Below are 23,994 nucleotides of genomic sequence, written 5' to 3' on the forward strand. Positions count from 1 at the left end.
TTTCCACCACTGAAGGAGAAATGACCTTGCCACAGGCCATTACGGAAAGGGATCTAGCCCCCGAGAACTGGAAAAAACCTCAGTGGAAGCAACGAAGTCTGCTTCCCCGTTATGCGGGTAACTTTACAGAGAAGCAGAACATTAACTTGCTCAAACACCACAACTGGTTTCAGGCAGCAACATCAGATGCAGCAGGCTGATCTAATAGTCTCCCTTTCTTTTAAGGATATTTTAGAAAACTTAGCATCAGCAAAGGCTTGAGAGGAGGAAAAAAATAGCTCTTGGACTAAAAGCATTCAAAAAATGACCAGCACTTCCAAGTTAAAAAGAAACAAAAGTTGTTTTCTTCAATCCAAGCAATGGATACAATAATGGGTTTTGGTTTTAGTTTAACTGGTCAGCGCAGATGGAAGGTGCTACACTGACAGCTCCTGAAACCTAAAGTCCTCGCTCCACAAAACAGGCACAGTTCAAGCAGTGGCAGGGCAAGATGCCCCGCTAGTGTGCATCAACGCTGAGGCTGCACTGAGCTGGGTCTTTTCGCAGAGACTGCCCCTAAGACAGTCTTTAAGAGAAGGATGTGCGTCCCAGGACCGCAAAACATTTAACACAGCAATACAAGGTTCAAAGCATGATAGAAAGAGAGGCTGCTGTCCCTTAAGAGATGACTGGCCCTGTGGTGTTTACAGACCTACTACTTTCTTTTGGAAAAATTAGAAGAAAAAGTTCTTCCTATCAGAAAATTAAAGGCATAGTATACACAGCAGCTCTCTACAGTCTCAAATCTGTTATCTCCACATTAAGCGTCAGTATCACTACTGATCTCTTCGTCCCTTAATCCAAACATGGCTAGGATGGCACAGCATTGCCATATAGTATTAAGTATTTCTCCTTTACTGTAACTCTAGATTTCCTGGAATTTCACATGCTCTCCCCCCCTCAATGAAACAAAGCATCATTCACGTTCTTTAAAAACTCCTCAGTCCAGCTTTAAAATCAGCAAGCAAGAGGTTCTTGTTTTAGTTAAATCACATTCAAATAAGAGCAGACAGGAAATCAGACATTCCCTTTTTATTAATAGAAAAATTTAAAAGAAAGTAATAGGGCACATCTGAGCAATAAAAAAAGGGTTTCTCTGTTTAAATACCTATCACACCCGTCTAGCAACAGAAATCGACTTATTCAGGTTAGAGACGGGCCCAATACAAAACCCCAAATTGAAAACACTCACAGTGTGGAGAAGTTTGGGCCCAGACCAATCTTTACTTCAGGCTAAATTCTGCCCTCAGAGTCATACATCCCATTCCTATTGAGTTCAATGAATGTAGAATCTGCCCTCAAATGTTGATGGATATGTTTTAGATCTCAGCCAGAAAACACTTTGGGCCATGCTAGAAAGAACTCTAGGGTAACGCAGGCTTGTGGCCGTCTCGTTAGAGCAACCTTATAGCAGACTGCACAGCAGTTATACAAGCAGTTATGAAAATACTCTTATTTGGCAGCCTTCTACCAAAAGCCTTTGGGACTCAGATGTGAAGGTCACACCTCCACTGTCAAGCAGGTACAACAGCTGGGCAGAACCCATTAGCATATGAGATGAAAGCTTCTGTGTTCCTGAACATAAAGTAATGAACGTTGTTTCCAGCTGCCACTGCATCATCATCATCTTCCCATCACAAAGCTGGGATCTTCTGCATCCTCCTCCTTCTCTTCCTCCTCCTTGGTATCCTCATCTTCTTCCTCACTGGTCTGTTGCTCTTGAGACTGGTCAGACTCTAATGGGGTAAAGAGAACGTGTTGATTACCTGTAACAAGGCATGCATGCCAATGTATTAAACAGCAGATTAATCTCAGAAATTAGGAGAGAAAAAGCTTATTAGTTACCCACCTTGTCCAATCCTAAAGGGTCATTGCAAGATTGCTCTCTACCATGTATTTACTAACATTTTGTCCAGTTAACTTATAAAGGCCCCATGTGACAGGCTTCCAAGTGAAACGATGGGCGCACCAGAAAAATCACACCTTCAGGAATACTCCCTCACTTCAGCTTCTTAATTGTATCCCATTGCTCCTAGTTATTACTAGCACTCCTTGTACCACTAGGTAGTGCCCATTCAGGATCACAGCTATTTTATAGCTATGCTGGGATCTGCAACAGATTGACAGGTTTGGCCTTGCTTGGGAGTATGCCGAGCTCTTTGGGGTATGTGTTGCAAACCAGGTTTGTGAAAAGAGTCTCAAGTTTCAATCTGCCGGAGAAGGACCAGACCTGGGACCATTTATCAGAACCCCAATCATGATCTTTGATTGGATAAGATGGGACCCTTGATCCAAAATCCCTCCTATCGCCCTCCTCCAGCTCCTGCACCTGAATTTGGTTTGGGATGCAACAGTACTCATCCCAAGCACCAACCCTTGCACACAGCATTTTATTTCTTAGTAGTTTGATGCCACCAACTGGTAAAGCTGTGTAACGTCGCTTGATATTAGGCACCACACTTTACTGAAAGGGAAAAAAAACAAAAAAAAAACCCAAAGGCGACAGGAGTTGGATTCACAGTCCTGGAGACTGACATCCTGTTTATTCAGAGAACAAGCTTCCCTACGCAATCCAACCAATAAACTTCCACCTTGCTTTGGAAGGTCTCTCTCTAGAAGACAGAGGGGAGTGTGATCTCTGTTGAGACTTCCAAGACGGTTGTCAGTTACAGCCAACTGTGATGCTAGTTCCAACCAACAACCTAGATGTGAAAGACTCCACGTCACAAGTCCCTGATGCAGCAATTCCATCCTCCCCAGTACATAACGGTAGTTAAATATGACACTAGTCAAAATAAAGACTCTGCAATTTACGTTCCCCTCGAGAGCAAGCTCCACAACAAACTAATGAACTGATAACAAGGGACCAAATCCACCTGTGGAATTACGCCAAGGATTGACCCTCTGATTTAATCGGTCACAGCTGGCAAATGTCAGGTTCAAATAGATGTGTGTTTTACAAGCAGATATAGTCACATCTAGCAAAACTATCAGCATTGCTACAGCCCTCAAAGACTTCCTGTGGAATCATAATTCAAAGCCACAACGTGCAGTTATTTCTAAGAAAAGTGAGTTATCATGCTCTCACTAGAGCTACCTAGTCAGCAAGTGTTTGATTCTCCAATCAGTAATCGTGATTGTACTAAAATACCTGATTTTCCAGATTTAAACAGAACAGCTATAAAATTGTGGATGTTTCTTTCTATATGTGGAACACAGATGGTACCGGAATAGATCACTCTTTTACATGCAGTACATAAGTCAGTTTCTGGCTGGCCACACAGTATGCAGTTTTTTCCTCAGTGCGGTTCTAATTTTTCTGCCCTGTCCTCAGTGCGTAAAACTATTTTTATGTCATCTGATTCCTTTTTTAAAAATGCCTTTTGTAAAATGCTCTAATTCTGCAAGTTCTCAGTTTGACTGAGCCAAAATATTTGCAACAGCATCATCTTAGGAAAACACCAACATTTGCTGCAGTTAAAGAGCAAACCGAACCAGTTTGTAGGTCAGCGATATTCTGAATGAAGGGTAACATTTTCAGAAGCACCTAAGGATATGTCTACATTGCAGCAGGGAGGTTGCTTCCCAGCCCGGACAGACAGACGTGCTGGCAAGCTAGCAAGCTAAAAATATCAGTGTGGCCATTGCAGCATGTGGGCAGTGGCACGGGCTAGTCAACCGAGTACACAGCCGCTCAACCCTCTTGGTCCGTACTCTGCTGGTGAGTCTGCGCTGCTACCATGAGTGCACTAGCTCGAGCAGAGCTAGCGCATCTGTCTGCCCCAGCTGCTGCAGACATACCCCACGTGATTTACCAGCCTAGCTCCCATCCTAAGTGAATATCAATGGGGCTTTTGAAAGTTATACTGAAATTTCAAGTTTAACAGACTAGCTTGTCCTCAATCACACAGGCACAAACTGCAAGCTCAGCAGGGGGGAGGAGGAGGAGAGCGAGCAGAACTGAGCCCTGAAGAAGGGGAAAATTTTATTCCGCTGACCTTCTTGCTGCTTCTTTTGCTCAAGTTTACTTTTCTTAGCCAGCAGTTTCTTCTCTTTTAACTTCTGTCTGTAAAACAAGAAAAAACACTCATGACAGTGAAAATTCCAGCATTTCAATCTTTTTGTACATTTTAATGTGTTAGACGATATGTTCCTGTCAGGTTTGAAACTTGGACCTTAAAAGCCAAGTTCAGGTCAAATCTGGCCTCACATTTCCCTTTAGTGAGAGTGAAGTTTGACAAAACAAGCCCAACAGAAATGTCCCCAAGTTGTTTTTATTCCAACTGAAAACTTTCTTTTTTTAGCCATTTCCCTGGGGGACTTGCAACCCACGTGCTAGTACAGGAGAACCTGAAAATGGAACAGACATGAAACAAAAATGAATGTGACTCATCTATTTTCATTATCCAAGGTAAAAAGCCCAAAAAGCAAACAGAATGGCAAAGTCAGTTTGTTAAAGCTGAAAATTAAAACAATGGAAGGCATTATCAATAACAATTTTTATATACAAGTTTTTAACTTGAAATCATCTCTCTAACTACACTGACCTATTACAAACATCTCCCCAGCAGCATGCTTCAGCTCTAACCTAAAGGTGTAGGAGGGAATTTCAGTCTCCAGGGCTCATTCTCTCCTTGGCCCTTATGTCAAGAATGCTAACAGGGGACCAGTAAGAGTCAAGGGTGACAAGGCTGTTTGTGATGTGGATACTTGTGCACAGATACATTAACTGAGACCAGCTAATTTCACAGACCTTTCAACAGCCGGTAGCACCTTTCAGTCACTAGAACCCTGAACAATAGTCTCCAGTGGTGGTGAATGGAAGCTGCAGGGGCTCAACACCTCTGAAAATTCAGTCCTCTAGGTTGCCCTAGTGTTTTAAAAAGACACTGCACTAAACAAAGATTGCAGACTTCACATGTCTCCATCATTCCGATACAATTCCTAGAGTATGCTTGTTCACAGGAATTTATCTGTGTCAATCCCATATATGCTGATGGATGGCAGTCAGTTATAATGTGATTTTAAACATTTCACATTAATCAGTGGTTCCCTATATCTGGTATATTTTCAGAGCTAAATTCACTACTGGTATAAGAGAGCACACGCAGTACTGTTGACTTAAATAGTCAACGTAAGTAGTAATTCTGATCTGCAGTCTTTTTGAGCGTCCACATGAAACAATGAGCTGAATAAATCACGTTGATTTAAACAGAACACCGATCTACAAAGTCATCACCTTTGGTTCTGCAGGCTCATATCCCTGCAAATACCCAAGATGCACAGTCATTTTCTGAACTTAAAGTTCTTGGCTCCAAGTGCTATAGACACGCACTTAGACTTTTAAAGCACTTTTGAAACTGATCTCTTTAGCCAGACATCTGAGCTGAAAGATCTGGACAGTGGAAGACAGCATTCAGCCAAACTGGGTAGCTACAGGCAGGACATAAAGCATTTAGAGTTTCTATGTTCAGTCTTCTGGGAACAATTTGCTCTCACCGCTTCCTTCTGCGTTTCGCTGTCTGCTCCTCTGCAATCATCTTATTCTTCTCCAGTTTCTTCTGGTATTCCTCATCCAGTTTTTGCTGTAATTGATCATGTGACATTTTGGTTACAATCTAAACAAAATGTGATTATCTAAATTCTCTCTCGATGTTGGGAGAAGTCTCTTAGCAGACACCCTGGGAAGATTTGCCAGCAGGTTTGGTGTGGGTGCCTTTTTATATTAAAAAATGTGTATCGATAAGAAAAATGTTCGATGTAAAATTTAACAGCCAAATTCCGAGATCCTTAACTGAGAGGGGAGGGGGAAAGGGTGAGGACCTAATCAACATCAATTGCAGCAAGAACCTGAGGATTTGGCGCTAGAAAATTATATAGCAAAAGAGGGAATAACATGGAAGGCATCAGCAGCAACATACAAATCAAGTGACTTTGAAAGATGTGCTGAGAGGGGGACTCGGCTGAGGGACAAAGATCCATGGGAGAGCAGTGCTAATGTAGCCCTGGTCCAGGGCTTGACAGCAAGTCCAGGAGTGTGCAATTTTTGATTCCTGACTTTACATGAGTACTTGTTTTGATGCTGTCTTCGTAAGCCAATGGATGTTAACCAAGGAAGCATAACCTGTGCTGCTCATTTTGTTGGCTGGGAAGAGTCTACTCATATTTCTATTGATTTGTAAAGCATTTTTAAGTCATATTTGGGAACGGGGGCATAAGCACTCGAGCTTAGTCCACCTCCAGCAGGGTCACCCACTACAAAGAGGGGATGCCAGGGTCTGGTGCAAAGAGCCAGATGTGTTAATGCCGGTTTTCCAGGGCACATATCTCATATTAGGAAAAACAGCCAGCTTGAAGTTCAGCTGATTTCACACACACTCTTAGAAAAACAGTGCAATGAACATTGAGTAATCGGACAATTGACTGCAATAAGGGGCCCGCTTACCTTCTCAGCCATGGCATCCATGAAATCCTGCCGCTGGTACTCTCGCCGACGAAGATGTCGGTATACATGGAATTCCCCACTGCCAGCTCCAGCGCTAGAACCTGCCAATGGCACAAGGATCACTAGACAGTCTGCTACTCTTAGTACTGTATGTGACGTTTCACTCCATATTCTTTATGAAAATATGCTTATATGAACAGGACATAACTGATGTACTTTATGCAAGATCAGCGAAGAGTCCTGTGGCACCTTATAGACTAACAGACGTATTGGAGCATGAGCTTTCGTGGGTGAATACCCACTGCGTCAGATGCTCCAATACGTCTGTTAGCAGCAGAGAGTCCTGTGGCACCTTATAGACTAACAGACGTATTGGAGCATCTGACGCAGTGGGTATTCACCCACGAAATCTCATGCTCCAATACGTCTGTTAGTCTATAAGGTGCCACAGGACTCTTTGCTGCTTTTACAGATCCAGACTAACACGGCTACCCCTCTGATACTTTATGCAAGATGGGTCTTGTAAGATATCATTGGAAAGGTTATAATTTACTGAATGTGATTATCCAATATGTATGCCTGTATCATTTCTGTACCTGAAGTTAGGAACAGTAACACTGTATCTGTATTTCAACTATGCTACTTTGGGTGACGCCCACTGCTATCACTTCAGGCACAACAATGGAAAAGCCAGACAGGGCTGATGACCCATCAGCGAGGACAATGGACTGTGCAAAGGCTTGAGCTTCCTGCAGACTGCTCCATACTGCCACTGACTCACGGATGCTGTGATACTACAGAGTCAGGTGGGCTTGTCACCCGACACTAAGCATGACCTGGGACTTCTTGTAACTTTCCACGGGAAGGGAAGGGAAGGGGGCGGGGAGGGTCACATTTTGGTAACAAAGGATTCTGGCCTTATGTAAATCCTATTTAAAGGTGGGGAGAAAGGCAAACGTGGCTCCTCCTCTCCCTGGCCTTCTGCCCAAGAAGACAGATTGCTAAAGCCAGCTGAAGGGAAGGCAGTGGAGGAGTCCAGATTAAGGCAGGGGTCCAGTCTGAAAGGGAATATAACTGGAACGCTGAATCACAGAAACTTTGCAACCTGCCTAAAATCACAGTTAGGGTGAGAATTTACATTTTGTAACCTATTTCTTCAGTTTATTGAGCTTAGCCTGCGTACTTTGATTTGTTCAGTAATCTGCTTTGTTCGGTCTGTTATCTCTCACACTCACTTAAAATTCACCTTTTGTAGTTGTTAAACTTATTTCTTGTTTATAATATAATCCAATTTATTTAATTTCTAACGGTGGGGGAGAGTTGTGCACATCTCCCTCCAGATTGAGGGCGGGGGTGAATTTCATAAACCCTTTGGGTTTGTGCCCCTTAAAGGGAGTGGGGACCAGAGTGTTGGGGCGAGCCCCTAAGGCTGAATCTTCCCAGAGCGGATCTCTGTCTCTCTGTGCAGCTGGGTGTGTCCCTGCCTGTGCGCTTGGCTGGAATTGGCTCGGGAGCCTAACCCAGGAAGGCCAGGTAAAGGGGACCCAGGCTGGCAGAATAGGCTGACTCAGTGGCACCCCTGCACATCAGGTGACACCCCAAAGGGCCCAAACCTGTCACACTGTATACAAAGCACCTCCTAAGGGAAGGTCAGAGTAAGATTTACCTAAATTCTGCCCCTTTAAGCACTGACGTCTGCTGAGGAGATTAAAGGGAATGGCCCGGGGTGCAGAAGCAGAGTCTGGTGTGCTCTGAAAGGACTCAGCAGCCCTTTAACAAAACTCCAGTTTTAAAAATGTCCCTGGTCTAAGACGCTCCCAAATGGACGCCTATGGGATTCAGGTGACCAGACAGCAAACATGAAAAATTGGGACAGGAGGGGAGCAAGGGGGGTAAATAGGCACCTATATAAGACAAAGCCCCAAATATCAGGACTGTCCCTGTAAAATCGGGACATCTGGTCACTCTGTAAGGGATACAACTGACTGAGGGATTGTAGGAAGTAAAGACCATCACAAGTTGGTAACAGCATATTTTTATCATCCATTTTTATCCAGCCCAGGTCAACGGGGTTTGAAAGCCAGAGTGAGCATGAGACACCAGTGGCCCAGTCCAGTTTCTGTTGGTCAGCAGCCCGCACCACAAACCCATCACCACCGTCAGTTCATTGACCAGACCTCTTGCCATCAGTCTCAGCTGAGTCTCTAAGAACTGAATGGGCCATGGAGACTCAACTCACCCCCCCACCCTGGTTCAAGTAACGGTAGGTTGACTGGGCAATGTGGTACATCTTGTCCTGCTATGCATGCACGCACACACACACACAAGTCCCTCCCACCCACCCCCCTTTCCACATGAATCACTAGGTCTTACACAAAGTCAGGGAGGGAGAGCAAATACTGTGGTAATGAAACCTTTGTCGTCTATTCACCACACATCCTTTTAGGGCAATAATGGTATTATAGATATAATTGGCTTCCCCCTGTCCTTTCGTAAAGTGATCCTTGGAGTTCCCCCTTTCTGGTATCAATCTGCACCCGGACTCTCACTGGGGCTTCACCTGCAGGATCTGTCCCTTCCCTTTGATTGCTAAACCACCTCTTTAAGGCCCCAATTCAGCAAAGTACTTAACAGAGACACGGTCCCAAACCAGAGGATGGCCTTTAAGGCTCAAGTCTAAGGCTCAAGAGATCCAGGTTGATCCTGGCTCAGATGTTCATTACGTGCCTCGATTTCCCACCTTCTGAGAGATGGGGATAACACACTCACAGAAGGGGCTGTGAAGTCTGAATTAGCATCTCCAAAGCAGTTAGAGATCCTAGAGGAGGCCGGAGTTACTACTTACTATCAATACAGCAGCACCTTGCCTCTACTCACAGTCAGAAGTGCAGACCAGCGTTCTGGGGAGGCCTAGGTGCTGTTCACATTACACGCTGAAAATAAACAGCCACAACGTAGACTAATACAAAGACAACTTGGAAAAATGCTACCAAAAGCCCATTCCTGGCTGCTTTTCTTAACAAAGGTGGACAGGAGAAGAGCTCTCTCCCCTGTCTTTATTACACGTTCATCTAGGCCATTTGATCTATAGTTATCTGAATAGCGAGTGCCCTTACCCATAACATCTCTCACAAATTCCGGGGGAGGGCGTGGTGCCCATTCATTCAGTTTTTCAGGAATTGGAACAGTCTTATCCTAAAATAAAAAAACAAGCCAACCATCAACATCTCCTCTGGGCAAAGGTGTAATGCGTTATCGAAAGTTGATATATGCACAATGGTGGAATCTCTCCACATCAGCACAGATCTTAGTGGAAGTAGAACTGTGCTAGCTCCTTTCCCTCAGCAGAAAAATTGGGGATCAGTGGCCCCAGGGGACAGGAGTCAGGGTACACCCCCAGAATGGGAACTGGAGGTCAGTGACAGCCACCCCTCCCCACACATATTGAATTTGAGATTTCCTCCCAGCATACAGAATGGAGAATTACCCATTGTGTCTACCCACCACAGGGGATGGAGGAACCAGTCCCCCAAGTGGGGAGGAATCAGGATGCCCCGAGCACAGAGGTATGGGGGATCAGTCTGCTGGGGAGGAGGGATCAAGGTGCCCCCAGGGAAGGGATATAGGGGATCAGTCGGGGGGGGGGGGGGGAGGCAGGGTGTTGGTTAAGGCCCCCAGCATAAGGAGGGAGGTCAGTTTAGGCCCCCAAAACAGGGAGCAAGTTCAATTTGGGGAAAAGGGTTGGGGTGCCCCTGGGCAGCAAGGGGGGGGATCAGTCCAGAGGGGGTTGGGGTGCCCCTGGGCAGCAAGGGGGGATTAGTTCCCAGAGGAGGGCTCAGGGTACCCCAGGACAGAGATGGTGGGGACAGTACAAGTGGAACCAGTCCTGGGAGAGAGGGGTGTGGTCCTAGCCCCCAGCAGAGGGAGGGGTATCAGTGAGGGAAGGGGAGTTTGGTTCAGCTGGTGGGGGTTGTGAAGGGGGATCAGTCCCGAGAGGGTTGACGTGCCCCTGGGTAGAGCTGGGGGGAACAGTACCAGGAGCCGATCCCAGTGGCAGGTCAGTCCCGGGGTGGGGAGGCGGGGTATCAGTCCGGGGGGCCGGTCCCGAGGGTTTGGCGTGGCAGGTCTGTCCGGGGGATCGGTCGGGAGCAGGGAGATCGGTCGGGGCCGGTCAGTCCGGGGGCGGGGATCAGTCCGGGGGTCAGTCCGGGGCCGGGGATCAGTCCAGGGAGCAGGGGATCGGTCCGGGGCCGGTCAGTCCGGGATCGGTCCGGGATCGGTCCGGGGTGGTCCGGGGGCTCGGCGCGTCGGATCAGTCCAGGGGAGCAGGGGAATCGGTCGGGGCCGGTCAGTCCGGGGAGCAGGGGATCGGTCGGGGGCCGGTCAGTCCGGGGGCGGTGGTCCCGGGGCTCGGCGCCGCGGATCAGTCCGGGGGAGCAGGGGATCGGTCGGGGCCGGTCAGTCCGGGGGAGCAGGGGATCAGTCCGGGAGGGGGCGGTCCCGGGGCTCGGCGCGGCGGATCAGTCCGGGGAGCAGGGGATCGGTCGGGGGCCGGTCAGTCCGGGGGTCCGGTCCCGGGGGCTCGGCGCGGCGGGTCAGTCCGGGGGAGCAGGGGATCGGTCGGGGCCGGTCAGTCCGGGGCGGTCCCGGGGCTCGGCGCGGCGGGTCAGTCCGGGGAGCAGGGGATCGGTCGGGGGCCGGTCAGTCCGGGGTCCGGTCCCGGGGGCTCGGCGCGGCGGGTCAGTCCGGGGAGCAGGGGATCGGTCGGGGGCCGGTCAGTCCGGGGGCTCAGTCCGGGGATCAGTCCGGGGCGGTCCCGGGGGCTCGGCGCTGCTCACGGGGTTCTTCATGAGCCGCTCCAGCCGCAGCCGCTGCTCCTCGGCCGCGCTCCGGGGATGACCAGCGGCTGCGGCTCTCAGGCCGGGGCGGCCGCGGGGCCGGGGGCGCCGCCATCTCCGGCCTCTGCCGGCAGCGCCTGGGCCCGCCCGGCCCCTCCTGATGACGTCCTGGCGGCGACGGGCCGCTGCTCATTAGCATACATGAATATTCACCATGCCAGGCGGATTACTAATGAGCTCTATGCATATTAATGAGGACGTCAATATTCATAGCCAGGCCCTGATCAAGGAGCGTGTCTGCGTCAGACCTTGTTATTGTAGGGTCGCCTGGGAGCTCTGGCTCCTTATCCAACCAGCATCCCTTGCTAGCACCGAGGGCTGGTTTGTTATTGTAGGGCCACTTGAGTTTGTTATTGTCAGGTTGCTGGTTAGGACTGAGCCTGACACCCTGGTTTGTTAGGGCAGGGGCTGGAGGTGCCCACGGCCCCAGACCAGGGGGATCACAGCCGACCCAGCCCCCCCCCCCTTCCTGGCTGCGTCTCCCCCTGGGGGCAGGCTGGACACACCCCGGTGGCCGGCCCCTGAGGTTAGTCCCGCCACGGGGCCATTCCACCTCTGTGCCCTGCTCCCCTGGCACACCAGGACGTGGTGAAGGTGAGCGAAGCCCCGGCTGACGGGCGTTTCAGGAGCCTAGCCCAGGAAGGCCAGGTAAAGGGGAGGCTGCAGGCCTGCTCCCAAAACGTGGGGTAGTCCTTGCAGTCTGTGTAGGGTCTGGGCTCTACCTAAATGCTAGGTTGGCCAAGATAACTTTCATGCCTGTGCCCTGTAGTTAGATTGACCTCCTTGCAGCAGACACAGCTAGATCGACAGAAGATTTCTCCCTCCCAACAGCCTAGCTAGCAGGGGGGTGGATTTACTGCAGCCACAGCAGAACCCCTTCCCTGGCTGTAGTGTTTACACTCCAGTGCTACAGCGCTGTAGCATTGACAGTGTCGACACAGGCCCTAGGCAATACCCAGGCAGGAACAGCAGCCGGGTCAGAGCAGGCCATCCAGGGACATTCATGCCACTCACAGCCCTTTAAGCCAGGCCTGGCCCCCCACCGGTTCAGCTGGCTCAGAGCCCGTCTAGCCAACGTGGTAAAAACAACACAATTGTTTAAATGCTGGGCCCTGTGTGGAGCATAGTTCTCACTCTTGCTAGCCCTAATCAGGGCCGGCTTTAGGAAGTGCGGGGCCCAATACAAACAGTTTCGACAGGGCCCTAGCATGGATGACTTAAAAAAAAAAAAGTGGGGCTTGTATTCACCGATCGGTGCTTTGAGTCTTTGGTGGCACTTTGGCGGTGGGTCCTTCACTCGCTCCAGGTCTTCAGTGGCACTGAAGGACCCGCTGTCAAAGTGTCACCGAAGACCCAGAGTAAGCGAAGGACCCGCCGCTGAAGTGCCGTCGAAGACCCGGAGAGAGTGAAGGACCCGCTGCTGAAGTGCCGCTGAAGACCCAAAGCGCCGCCAGGTGAGTAAAAATTAAAAAGGCGCCTCTAGCCAGGGAAGGGATTCTCACTGGGCGCGGGGCCCTCTTAGGCGCGGGGCTCGATTCGGGGGAATTGGTGGAATAGGCCTAAAGCTGTCCCTGTCCCTAATACAACCTCATCTGTATTGGCAAGGGCAGAAAATGGCAGTAGACACAGCTGAAGAAAGTAAAGAAATACACACATCATGTAAAGTACATGAAGAGCTACCCCTGCAAAATGCTTAGCGTTATTATTAGAGCTCTAGGGTGTTTTTTCTCTCTGCTGAGGTATTACAAAGCACCGGAGTTTTAATAATGATGATCACCAGTCATACAGCACCCTTCACATCCAAAGCACCTTCCAGATATTATCTCATTAACCCTCTACAGGGTAAGTAGAATTGCACAGCTCTAAGGCACAGAGCGTTTACTTGACTTGCCAAGACCTACAACAGGATATAGGGGCAGAGCTGGGATTACAAATCAGTTGTTCCCAAGTCCCGGTCCTGTGCTCTAGTCACTAGATCGACCTTCTCCCTCTCTTGCTTTCAAAGCTGGGTTGTTTTATTGTAGCCCAAATGGTGCAACCTTCTACTCTCCTCAAGCAGCAATGCTGAGCTGAGTTTTGTCCCCAGAGCCCTGCAAGACATGCCAGAGAGAGGGGGCCTCGGTTTGCATAGTAGGTCACATTCTGGCTGTGTTTTGTGGCTGCTTGCGATTGTGCACACCCACTTTGCAGAGGCTCCCGACTGAAATTCAGTGCATTTTGCACCAGCATGCCTGCCCGTGCCGAATTTCTACCTCGTAAGCGAGCCCGTACTTCCTAGCACCAACGTAAGCGAGCCCGTACTTCCTAGCACCTCCCTGTGTTGCTGCTTGTGCCATCTGTTTGTGTCACTTCAGTAATTAACTAGCGCTCCACACGACACCTCACAGGCTTTTGTGCACAGACAGTGATAGATGACGGTGGCTTGAGGGGAGCTGCCTCCAACAACATAAGCAATCGATATGGGAAAGAAGGCATTGAGGTAGCTCCCTGCATGTGAGCCTGCACCATGCACATTCCCTTTCACAGACTTTGAAGGCACAGGGAGATTGTAAACCTGAGCGACATTTAGCCATTGCAACAGCTGGAAATTAAGAAGCAGGAGTCAATGCAGAGCCCGGCTGGGACACAAGCTTCGTATGCAAGCCAAATTTCTTGTCAGCCAGCTGTGTGCTACAGAAATGGCATGACATTCACTCAGGCTGTGTGCATGCCAAAATTAGCTACTAAAGGTCAGGTGCAGTGGAAGAGGGGAATACGCCTTTTTATATTTTACACCAAGATTGGCAGAAGCTGCAGAATCTGGATCCAGATCCCAGATGGCCTAAAGGTGCAAGGGATGTGCAGGGGGAAGAGCTTTGGGTCCGCTCTGTACATTTAAGGACCGTTTACAAAATCTGGATCTACTATTGAACCTGCCCAAAAAAGACAGAGGACATGGAGCTGGCTTTCTGGTTCAGCCCCCCTCTATGTTTACATAAGGCTCCTTCTTACTTCCTCTGAGGCTGATCTAGAAATCACACTGGTTTATGCGTCGTGTTGGTCGTACAAAACTGATTTTAAAAAGAACGGTGTGAATTTAGTGCTGGCAGAGTTCCCAAACGGCTGACAACACCAGAGCTTGAAGTCTGGACAGCCACAGTCCAGGCAGGAGCAAGATAACCTGCCCCCCAGCCGACTGCCCAGCATGGTGCTCAGACAGTCCTGTCTCCGTGGCTCGTTCAGCCCTTGGGCCTTCTGCTAAGACAGCCAGAAAACAGGCCAGTTAGGATGGTGGTTCCTGTGATCTGGACACCTGTCCACTGGAAGCTGAACAGAAACCAGCTCATTTCCCACAAGCCATGGACTAGCCCTTGGTCCATTTCCAGTCACAAGGAGCCTGGAGATTAAAAGTGCTGTATACAGTATCATTACTAAGCCACTGACACCCAGCCAGTCCCTCTGCATCGCTTAATACCTAGATGCTCATCGGCTGGTCCGATGCCCTACGATGCCCTGTTTCTTCATCACTGCAGCCGCCACCTCTACAAAGCTGTAGTTCCAAGATAAACATTTCAATATTGGGAACTACTGCCTGGCTGTCAGGTCATGGTTCTGGGGCGCTAGTCCCTAATGAAGGAATGTCAACCGGGAGTGTCAAAATAGCTACAAACATAGACCTGGCTAGTTTGGTTGTGTAGATGGGAAACTATAGTTTGGACTACCTGTAACAAGGTACAGCCACATAAAATCACAGCCACTTCGCTGGTCATCTAAAGGAGCCCATACATGCAGTATGTGGAAAGAGCAGTGAGCAGTGTGCCCTCAAACCACACGGCCCTAGGAAACTGACCTGAGCCAACAGTGCAGTTGGTACTTGCTTGTTATTTTCAAGATACTCACTGGAGGCAAGACAATTGTCAGGGTTGTGCAAAAATAGCAAATATTCCTTTGTGAAATTAAAAAAATTGCCATATAATGACTCATAGTTTTGTGGTGGGGCCTTGATCCATTCCAAAATTGTGCTGACTGCAGCCTGGCAGTTTTACATCAGAACAGGAAAACATTTGCATGTTTGAACGGGGGGTGGGGGGTGAAACCCAACCCTGCTCTTGGTCTAAACTAATGTTTGCATTTCAAAATTCAGCATTTGGAGGCACTTTCTTGAAAACGGGAGCATTCTTGAAACTGAATTTGTTATTGCCCTGACATGCTCCTGCATTTGGATGGGGAGGTGGGGCAGAAATGTCCATTTTTGACATTTGAGCTTTGCAATATCTAAGTGAATGAAATGCGAAAACCTTTGATCCTGAGGGTTCTCAGGCTCATTGTAAATCAGTCTCTGCCCTAATAATCACACACGCTACAGCAGTTCCAATTCCATCCAGCTGAGGGCAGCCGGACTCGTACAAATAATCCAGTACACTACACTACAGTTGGCTTGTCTCTTACATTGTTTCTACTCTCAGATCTCTCTGTTCCTAACAAATGGACAGACGTGTCCTTCTCTCAGCTTCCCAGGAATCCTGCAAGAGGAGGACAGAACATTATTTTCCAGCACAACCCACAATTCATTCGTCCCTGCTGCTGCAAGAGGTTGCAGTTCACCAACACACCAGGGCATGAATAACTTACTAATACACAAGAGCACACAGTGTAATTGTCCCTGGTGCTTGCCTTAGGGATCAAGCAGTATGAGGGGCCTAGAGCCAAGGATTCCATCCTGCTTATCCTATCACCTGACCTGGTTACAAGAAACCGGGTCCAGCAGCTTTCTACTGAAACTGTACCCAGGTGTCAGCCGGGCTTGTGCCGCTACCCTCATCATGCCGCCTAACTATGCTTGTGCCAGGGCATTCTGGGAAAATCCAGACAGTGCCTCAGCAGCGGAGAGAACCTCGGCTCCAGAGGATATAAAACCATGCTGAATTTACCAGTGACACAGACAGCAACGGAGCAGGGGGCTGGCTGAGGTTAGCGGCTCACAATAAACCTCCAAAAACAGGCTACAACTAGCAGGAAGCACCTCGGATCCATGGCACAGAAGCTTCACAATTGGCACAACTCCGTGGACCACTTGGAAGTGTTTTGGTGCCCAACAGTGCTCCAGGCACCACCATCTGAGGCCACTGTCAGTGCTGCACGTGAAAGAGGAAGAAGAGTCTTGTGGTTAAGGCCCTAGGTGGGGAGCCACAAGACCTGGGGTAAATTCCCAGTTCTGTTTACTCCCTTTGTGACCTTGGGCACGTCACGATCGCTCTGTCCCTCAGCTTCCCCAGCTGTTAAACAGCCAACAGGTACTTCCTTCCCACCCTGTGTAGGCTGGACGCTCTTTGGGACAAGGACCATCTCTTGCTCTGTGTCTGTACAGCCCCTAGCATAATGCAGCCCGTTTCTCAGTTGGGACTTCTTGGTGCTACCACTCTACAGATCATAAACAACCTATTCACACACACAGGGCATGTGGTCCACGACTGGGCCTCCTACTTGCTCAGGGGGGCTGGAGCAATTTGTACAGTGGGGGTGCTGAGAGCCATTGAACCAAACTGTAAATCGTGTATATGATGGAAACCATTTCGAGCCAGGAAGGCTGCCGCACCCGTAGTTACAGCACCTACATACACACTCTGATAAGCTAATATGGCAGCCGGCACTCTGATAGCAAAGCCAGGGAAGCCCCTATAATCACGTTCAATGCAGTGTCTTGGTTCAAGTGGTTTTATTTCAAAACGGGAACTCAATTTTCCCATTTGTTTTACAAGTTGCTTAAATAAATTTAGTTATTCTACAGAACATTACACTTTTCCCTACTTCCCCCTATTTACAAATCAACATATTTGCTTGTAGATCATTTGCTACCCCCTTTCCCGCTTACCCCACCCCCAAGGTGGAATGGGAACAAGCAGCCAGCTGGCGAAGGTCTCCGAGGCAATGCTTTGCCCCGTCCGACCAGCTCGCTGAGTCTTTCTGGAGGAGGAGAATGGCAGCAACCGTTCAATATCTGGACGCTCCCCGTCAGTTCCTTGGGGGCGCAAACACAGCAGGTCTACTTCAAACTCGCTACCAAAGAAAACCCTGCCTTTCTCTGCAGCACAGGATGCCACCTGTGTGCGTATCGCACGGGCTCCTCTGTATATGACCCCCCCCAGGCTGGGCTGCTGCAGCATGCAAATAAAACCCCCAACCTAGATCGAACCCCTCCCGCTGTCCCTTCCAGACCCTTTGAAAGCAGAAGTGGCTGTAAGCGGAGGGGGCTGGGCAGCCGAAGGCTTCACTCTCCCCATCCTGCTTCAGGGGCACAACACTTGAGCAGGTGGTGCAGCAGGCTGGCCCAGAAGCCCCATTCTTTGCCTTTGCAAGTGGAGGGCAGGGGAGGGGAAGAGCTGGGAGAGGTGGCCACAGGAGGGGGGGGGGAGATGAGGGCACATTTTGCTGGCTCAGGAAAGAAGGCACCAAAAAATGCCAAAAGAACCCTTGAGTAGGACTCAAGGCTTTGTCTACACACACAAGTTGTGCTGCTTTAACAAGACCTGCAGCGCAAACCCTCCCTAGCGTGGACTGTCAGACTGGCAGATAGGTGCTTACACCATATAACTTGTTCCCATATGGAATAATATATAGTGTTAAAAGGCAGCTTTCATAATACCTAGCTCTTATATGGGGCTTTTCATCAGTAGATCTCAAAGCACTTTACAAAGGAGAGGTCAGTCTCATTATGCCAATTTTACAGATGGGGAAACTGAGGCACAGAGACAAGATGCAACTTGCCCAAGGTCACCCAGCAGGCTAATAGAACTGGGAACAGAACCCAGGTCTGCTAAGTCCCAGTCCAGTGCTTAATCCATTGTGCCACACATGCACACTAGAGGTACACTGGTGCAACAATTTCAGTTTAAATAAAAATACGCATACCAGGCCCCAGCCCACCAACCGACATAATTATATCAACATTAAATTGGTGTGTAGACCTGGCTTTAAGTGCTGGCTCTCTGCCCAGGGGGAGTTTCATCCAGCCATGAGTACACATTTTTTGTTTTAAATTAAACCCAGAAGCATACCAACCAAACACTTCAGTTATTTTATCTATGAACACAGCAAGAAACAGCCCTCTCTTTTCTCCAGCTCGCTCTTCCTAGGCAGTTAAGTTTAATGGGCAATAGTTTCAAAAGTAGCCCCTGATTTTTCAGTGCCTTAATTTTGGGGAACCCAACCAAATTTGCACTGACTTCTAACAGAGTAGAGGGGGCCTGGCCCCCCTGGAAATGAGGTTCCCTGGGCATCTCCAGCTGGGGACCCAAACACTGGAGCAACCCCCCAAAAATATGTGACCACTTGAAAATCTGGGCCAATGTCATATTTTAAAAGTTCTGTCTCTAGGGGATGGAACGGGTTGAATTTGCCATGTTAGCCAAAAGGTGCATTTGCAATTGTGTTCCTCTTAGCAACGACAATGGAACATACAGGGGTTAGCCATGATTGGAATTCAACCAGGAACTTTCAGGTTGGTGTGTGTCAAAGAGAAAGAGCATGCACGTAAAAGATAGAGAGAGAATATGCATAAGACACACATGTGCATATATTACCAAGAAACCATTGACAAACTGGGGGAAGTTCAGAGAACATAACCACAAATGATCAGGGCCTGAGGAGATGGCTTTAGAAGGAAATACTAACAGAACTCCACAGATACAGGCTGGATAAGAGGTGACGGAGGCAGGGGGATTTTATTCCACCGCTCAAGCAGCTGTAGGATTTAAAAAACCAAGAAGGAAAAGGAATCATTAGGGTGGATAAAGTGAAGAAAGGGAAAATATAGGCTGGCTATCAGGATAAACTGTCTGACAGTCAGATGCATTAGGCTGTGGAATAATCTCCCCATGGGTTTGGGACTCAAGTGGACAAACACCCCTAAATTTCCTGCAGCGAACAATCTTGTAATAGCAATGGAGAGGGACCAGATAGTCTGACAGGTCTTTTCCATCCCTGACTGGTGTGTGTGTGGGCACATTCTCTGTACTAGCAACAAAACTACCTTGGCAAGATTTGTCATGTACAAGGTCACCTCAAAACGTTACTAGCCTGCAGTGTCTTGTTTGCAGAACTCAAGGTAATTATCACTGAAGGGAAGTAACCGTTTGAGGTGACCTTGACTACGTTCCAACACTGGCAACGTCTCGTCCTTTCCATCAAGGAAACGCCAGGAGATGCTTTCATTGTTGCACAGCTAAGGGAAGAACGACATAAATCAAAGCCATGGATTCCTATTCCAGGAGAACCACTGCATGTTACTAGACCCGAGCGGGAAGTGAGTCCCGATCCAACAGCAGACAATGGAGAGACCGGCAGGCGAGTCTTCGTAGGAGTTAAGGGAACCGACCGCAAGCTGACAAGGGCAGAGAGCGGGCACTGCTGACCCTAGAACAGGTCTCTTAATGGCACTGGTGTCTTTGGCCTTGTGAGCTCAGAGCACGAGCCAGATCTAGGGAGCTGTGAATGAGTTTGGTTGGGACATACCCAACGCGGTTGCCGGGCTGGCAAGTCGCTCATCGTTCAAACCATTCTCTGAGCTGCCATGGGGAGACAGGACAGCCCAGGTCCATTGCTGGTGATGGATGGAGTTGGCACCAGTGAATCAGACGCGGAGGTGAGGGGCACTCCAGAGAGCTGACAAGAGAGTGGGGACAGCCCAAGGCTTTGGGCCAGGGCGATATGTAAACATCCACTGGGGGAGGGGGGGGTGGTCGGAGATCGAGCCAGGGCTCATCGGCAATGGCACGAGCATCCTCATGAAGCACGGCTGCATCGGTAGGCAAGGGCACCCCACACAGAGGGCTGGCCTCCACTCCGTGACCCCTCAGTAGAAAGAATACTGGTTCTCAACCGCCCTGGTCCTGGTGCGCGAGCCGTCACTCTCGTGGTAGTCGTCCACGCTAACGCTGGGCGACTCCAGCAGGCGCTCGGTGCTGTTGCTGCGGCTCCGGGCGCTGAGGGTCCCCTCCATTCGGTGGTACAGAGGGTGGCCGGTGGAGGAGGAAGAGGCGACAGCCCCCTCCACGGGTGACGTGGGCTGGAAAGGGCCTGGCACAAAGCTGGAGAAGTAGTGTTGGGACAGGAGGTCATTCCTGCAGCTGGGCTGTTGGGAGGCAACAGCTGGAGCAGGGCTGGCATCTGCAAGGTGAAACACAAAAGAGTCACGTGCACGGCAAATGCACGAGGGTGAATGTTTTACAAGCCGTTCAGTGCTGGACTGACAGCCGGGGAGAGAGGAGTTCTCCATCCCCAGGGCACATACCGCACAGAGACGCTTGCCCCGCACAGCCCTGCCAATATGCTTTGCACTCACACAGCACCTGTCAGAGGATCTCGTGTGCTTTGCACAGTTGAGTGTCATTAGCCCCAAGTTACAGGCGGGGAAACTGAGGCACACATGGGGTAGGTGGAGGGGGTCTTGCCCAAGGCCACCCAGCAAGTCAGTGACCGTCAGGACTTCAGATCTGCTGCAGATCTTCCAACTCCTAGACACTAGGTGGTGTGGTCTCCCCTGCCCTCAACCAGTTGAAATATGGAGCCAGGTCCCAGGAGTGGCCATGCTGCACTGGGCAGGAGGAAGGACAGCGTGGTACTGGCATGGGCTGCTCTATCGACTAAGGAGCTAGCTCATTGCCTTTGCCCATATCGCCGCGCTTTGCAGACTCTGGCTCGGCCTCACAGCGCCCAGGCCAGGCGAGGAAGCAGGCGGGATCACCCGCGACACGGCAGGCAAGTCACCACATAACGTCAGTGGGAGAGCTGAGAAAGCCGAACCCCACTCCAGCCCTTTAACCGTGGCTCCTCGCTGCAGATCCCCCAACGGTTCCGACTCCAGTGCTAGGAGCTACATCCTGTCCCTCCCAGCCTCCCACACTGACCCCTGGCAGGACACCGAATGAATCTGCTCTCAGTTCATTTGGGTCTTGGCCAATCTGGGGACAGCCGCCCCGAGTCTTCTGTGTGAAGCCATGTAACCCTCATAGCTGCGCTCACCCCCTGCAGGCAATGTGCCCTTCCTTGCAGGCGTCCGAGGGCAAAGGGGTGTCTCCTGCCCTGCCAGGGGTGGTTCCTTCTCCCCAAGTGCAGTGGCACAGTCCCTCCGCTCTCATGGCGATGTCCCGGCCTGCCCCATACCCAGCTGGGACAGCACCGGGCTGCGTAGGCCTCACCTCGGAAGCCCTGTGAGTCGCTAGCACAGCTGAAATGCCTCCAAGGGGAGCACAAAAATCTACAGGGCCAAGAGGCGAGGGCAGAAAGTGCCAACACTGTAACTGCCCCGTCTACCTTGAACGGCACAAGCACTCGGCGAGTCTGGATGGGACGTGCGGCCTATCGCCCGTCCCCCTCCCCAATCGACCCCGGATGGGGACCTGGAACAAGATCAGGCCCATCAGGTTTGCATCATCTGCTGTTACAGGGTGCGGGGAGGACAGCAGCTGGTGCAGGGACTCTTGGCAGCATGTCCCCATCGGCAGGATTGAGGGGCGTGAGTGACAGCCCAGAGGCAAGGGGACTCTGCATGGATCTGATGGCGCCCCAGAAAACCAGGCCGGTCTTGGGGGAAAACCAAGCTCCTTGGGGGACTGGGCCCCCTGCCACTTCCTTTGCAGATGAAAGGAAGCCCGTCTCCCTGGGGACGAACTGGGAGACAGCCCTGAGCCCCATATGAAGGCTATGTAGGGGACCACTGACCTCTGTATCATGTTACGGCCCCCACTGCTCTCTGGGATTGCTCATTTGAGGAGTGGGTTTTAAATGCATCCACCCTATGCCAATTCGGAGGCAGCGCAGCCCCAAACGATCACATCCCCTCAGGACACGATGTGCTCAAGGCTCTCGCCCTGTTCAGCCCTTCAAGATCTGATCAGACTCACGGACACAGGTAACAAAATCCTTCCCACAAGGGCCCACCCAACTGCATCTTGAGACACTTCACTCGCTCTGCCTCATCAAGTATGTGCAACAGGCCATTCAGCACATTCCTTAGCACTGGAGCAGAAAACACACACGCCGGCCCCCAGCATGCTCTTCCTGCAGCTCATGGAGAGACATGGGGATGGATACACACACCGAGCTCTTTTAGATTTGCTATAGACGGAGGCAGCACCTCTATGGTTAGAGCAGAACGCTGGGCATCTGTAAGGCCAGGTACATGGTTGTCAGTAGGGACTGAACCTAGGATCTCTGCATGCTAAAGCCCACACCATTACTGCCTGAGCTAAAGGAGCTGGCTCTGCTAGCCAGGACTGTAGCAGGCTCAACCTCTATATACGGCCTGGCCACCACCAGAAGGGGCACATCCACATCCAGGATGCTGGGTTTCTATTCTAATCCCTCGCTGTATAACCCTGAGCATAATCTCACTGACCCTCAGTTTGTCTCTCTGTAAAATGGGATAATAGACGCAGACCCACTTTCATACCATGCTTTGAGATCCCTGGATGAGAGCTACCAGACATCATGCTGTGAAAGTTCTCTCTGGAAATACACCCCAGCCCACATCAAAGGGAGCCAGCCTGTAAAGCCGGCTTGGTCTTTCTAGCCAGGGAATCCTGGATGCGGTTCCTTCTGGAGCCAGACACCACCATTCCTGAGCTGGCCGCTGGTCAGAAGAACTCAAGGGCTAAATGAAGCGCTCCTAGCCCCACTCCCCAAGGGGCAGCAGAGGGGCACCACCGTCGAATAAGCAGCACAGCTTTTGGGAAATGGTCCTGGAGGGGAAAACACGAGAGAACCTTTTTCTTTTGGAGGTTTGCAGGAAACTTGGTGCAAACACGTTTCTCCTGGAGACGGCCCTGACCCCAAGTCCTAGGATCGCTCGGGCCCATCTCCAGCTCTCCTCACTCATCTCCTGTGCGGGATCACGAGGGAGGCGGTGCTACCCGGGTGACCTACCAGAGAAGGGGCCCTGCGCCACGACGTAGCTGCGGAGAGTGATGTCAGCTGAGCCGCCGGACTCCAGGGGGATGGGGTGGGTGTGGAAATGCCGTAACATATCGAAGATGGTCTGGAACCAGAGGTGCTGCACGTGGCACTGGCCGTTCTCGTTCAGGGACAGCCGCAGGTGCTGCAAGAGAGGAGCGCAGTGAAGCAGACGGGCCGGCCAAAGGGCAAGTCCACCACAGCCGTGGCTACTGACCCAAGTGTTATTTTTGCCACAGACCGTGCACGTGGCTTGGTTCCTTCATGTGCCGGGTAGAACATTTACAGCTCCCTCAATCCAAAGGCTACTGGTTATCTACAAACAACATTGTTTTTTCCACTTCGCTAGCAATTTGGCTCAAGCAGGAAGAGCTCACGTTTCAGAGCATGTCGCAGGAAACTGATTAGCTGCCAAGCAACAGCTGCTATGACCCATTCGGAAAGCGTCTGGTCAGGGAAGCTGGCCTGTCGGGTTACCAGCAGCATGAAACAGAAGTGTTCTTTGAGCAGAGGGGGAAAGAAAAAGCAAAGGACCTTTACACACACACAAAATAAATCTGGAATAGAGGCTGCACAAAGAGAACATACAGCAGAGAGCTTCTGCTCTGTGACCTTTCATTGACACGAGCACGGCTGCATGCAAGTTAAAGTGCAACTGAATTGCAGTGCAAGACATTTGTTGGG

General features: G+C 50.3%; 2 protein-coding genes across 3 annotated transcripts in view; both read right to left on the reverse strand.

Moving 5' to 3' along the window:
• Window positions 1–1,066: 1,066 nt before the first annotated feature.
• PRKRIP1 (PRKR interacting protein 1) lies at window positions 1,067–11,437 on the reverse strand. Its single transcript, XM_039507219.1, is given in 8 exon segments — window positions 1,067–1,775; window positions 4,038–4,105; window positions 5,539–5,624; window positions 6,485–6,585; window positions 9,601–9,679; window positions 11,323–11,381; window positions 11,384–11,401; window positions 11,404–11,437. Coding segments are annotated over 8 exon segments (558 nt in total). The 3' UTR covers window positions 1,067–1,662.
• Window positions 11,438–18,916: 7,479 nt separating this feature from the next.
• The window catches only part of SH2B2 (SH2B adaptor protein 2), a 69,801-nt gene continuing 64,723 nt past the window's right edge, over window positions 18,917–23,994 (reverse strand). The window contains exons 8-9 of one of the 2 annotated variants that reach the window (XM_039508272.1): window positions 23,284–23,455; window positions 18,917–20,526 (exon numbers count right to left, since the gene is read on the reverse strand). In XM_039508272.1, the coding sequence (XP_039364206.1) occupies window positions 20,213–20,526; window positions 23,284–23,455 (486 nt within the window). In that variant the 3' untranslated portion in view covers window positions 18,917–20,212. The remainder of the gene's footprint in view (window positions 20,527–23,283; window positions 23,456–23,994) is intronic. The other variant, XM_039508273.1, reaches the window with a different exon arrangement.

Source organism: Mauremys reevesii, linkage group 20, assembly GCF_016161935.1.
Source record: "Mauremys reevesii isolate NIE-2019 linkage group 20, ASM1616193v1, whole genome shotgun sequence".
NCBI classification, from domain to species: Eukaryota; Metazoa; Chordata; order Testudines; family Geoemydidae; genus Mauremys; species Mauremys reevesii.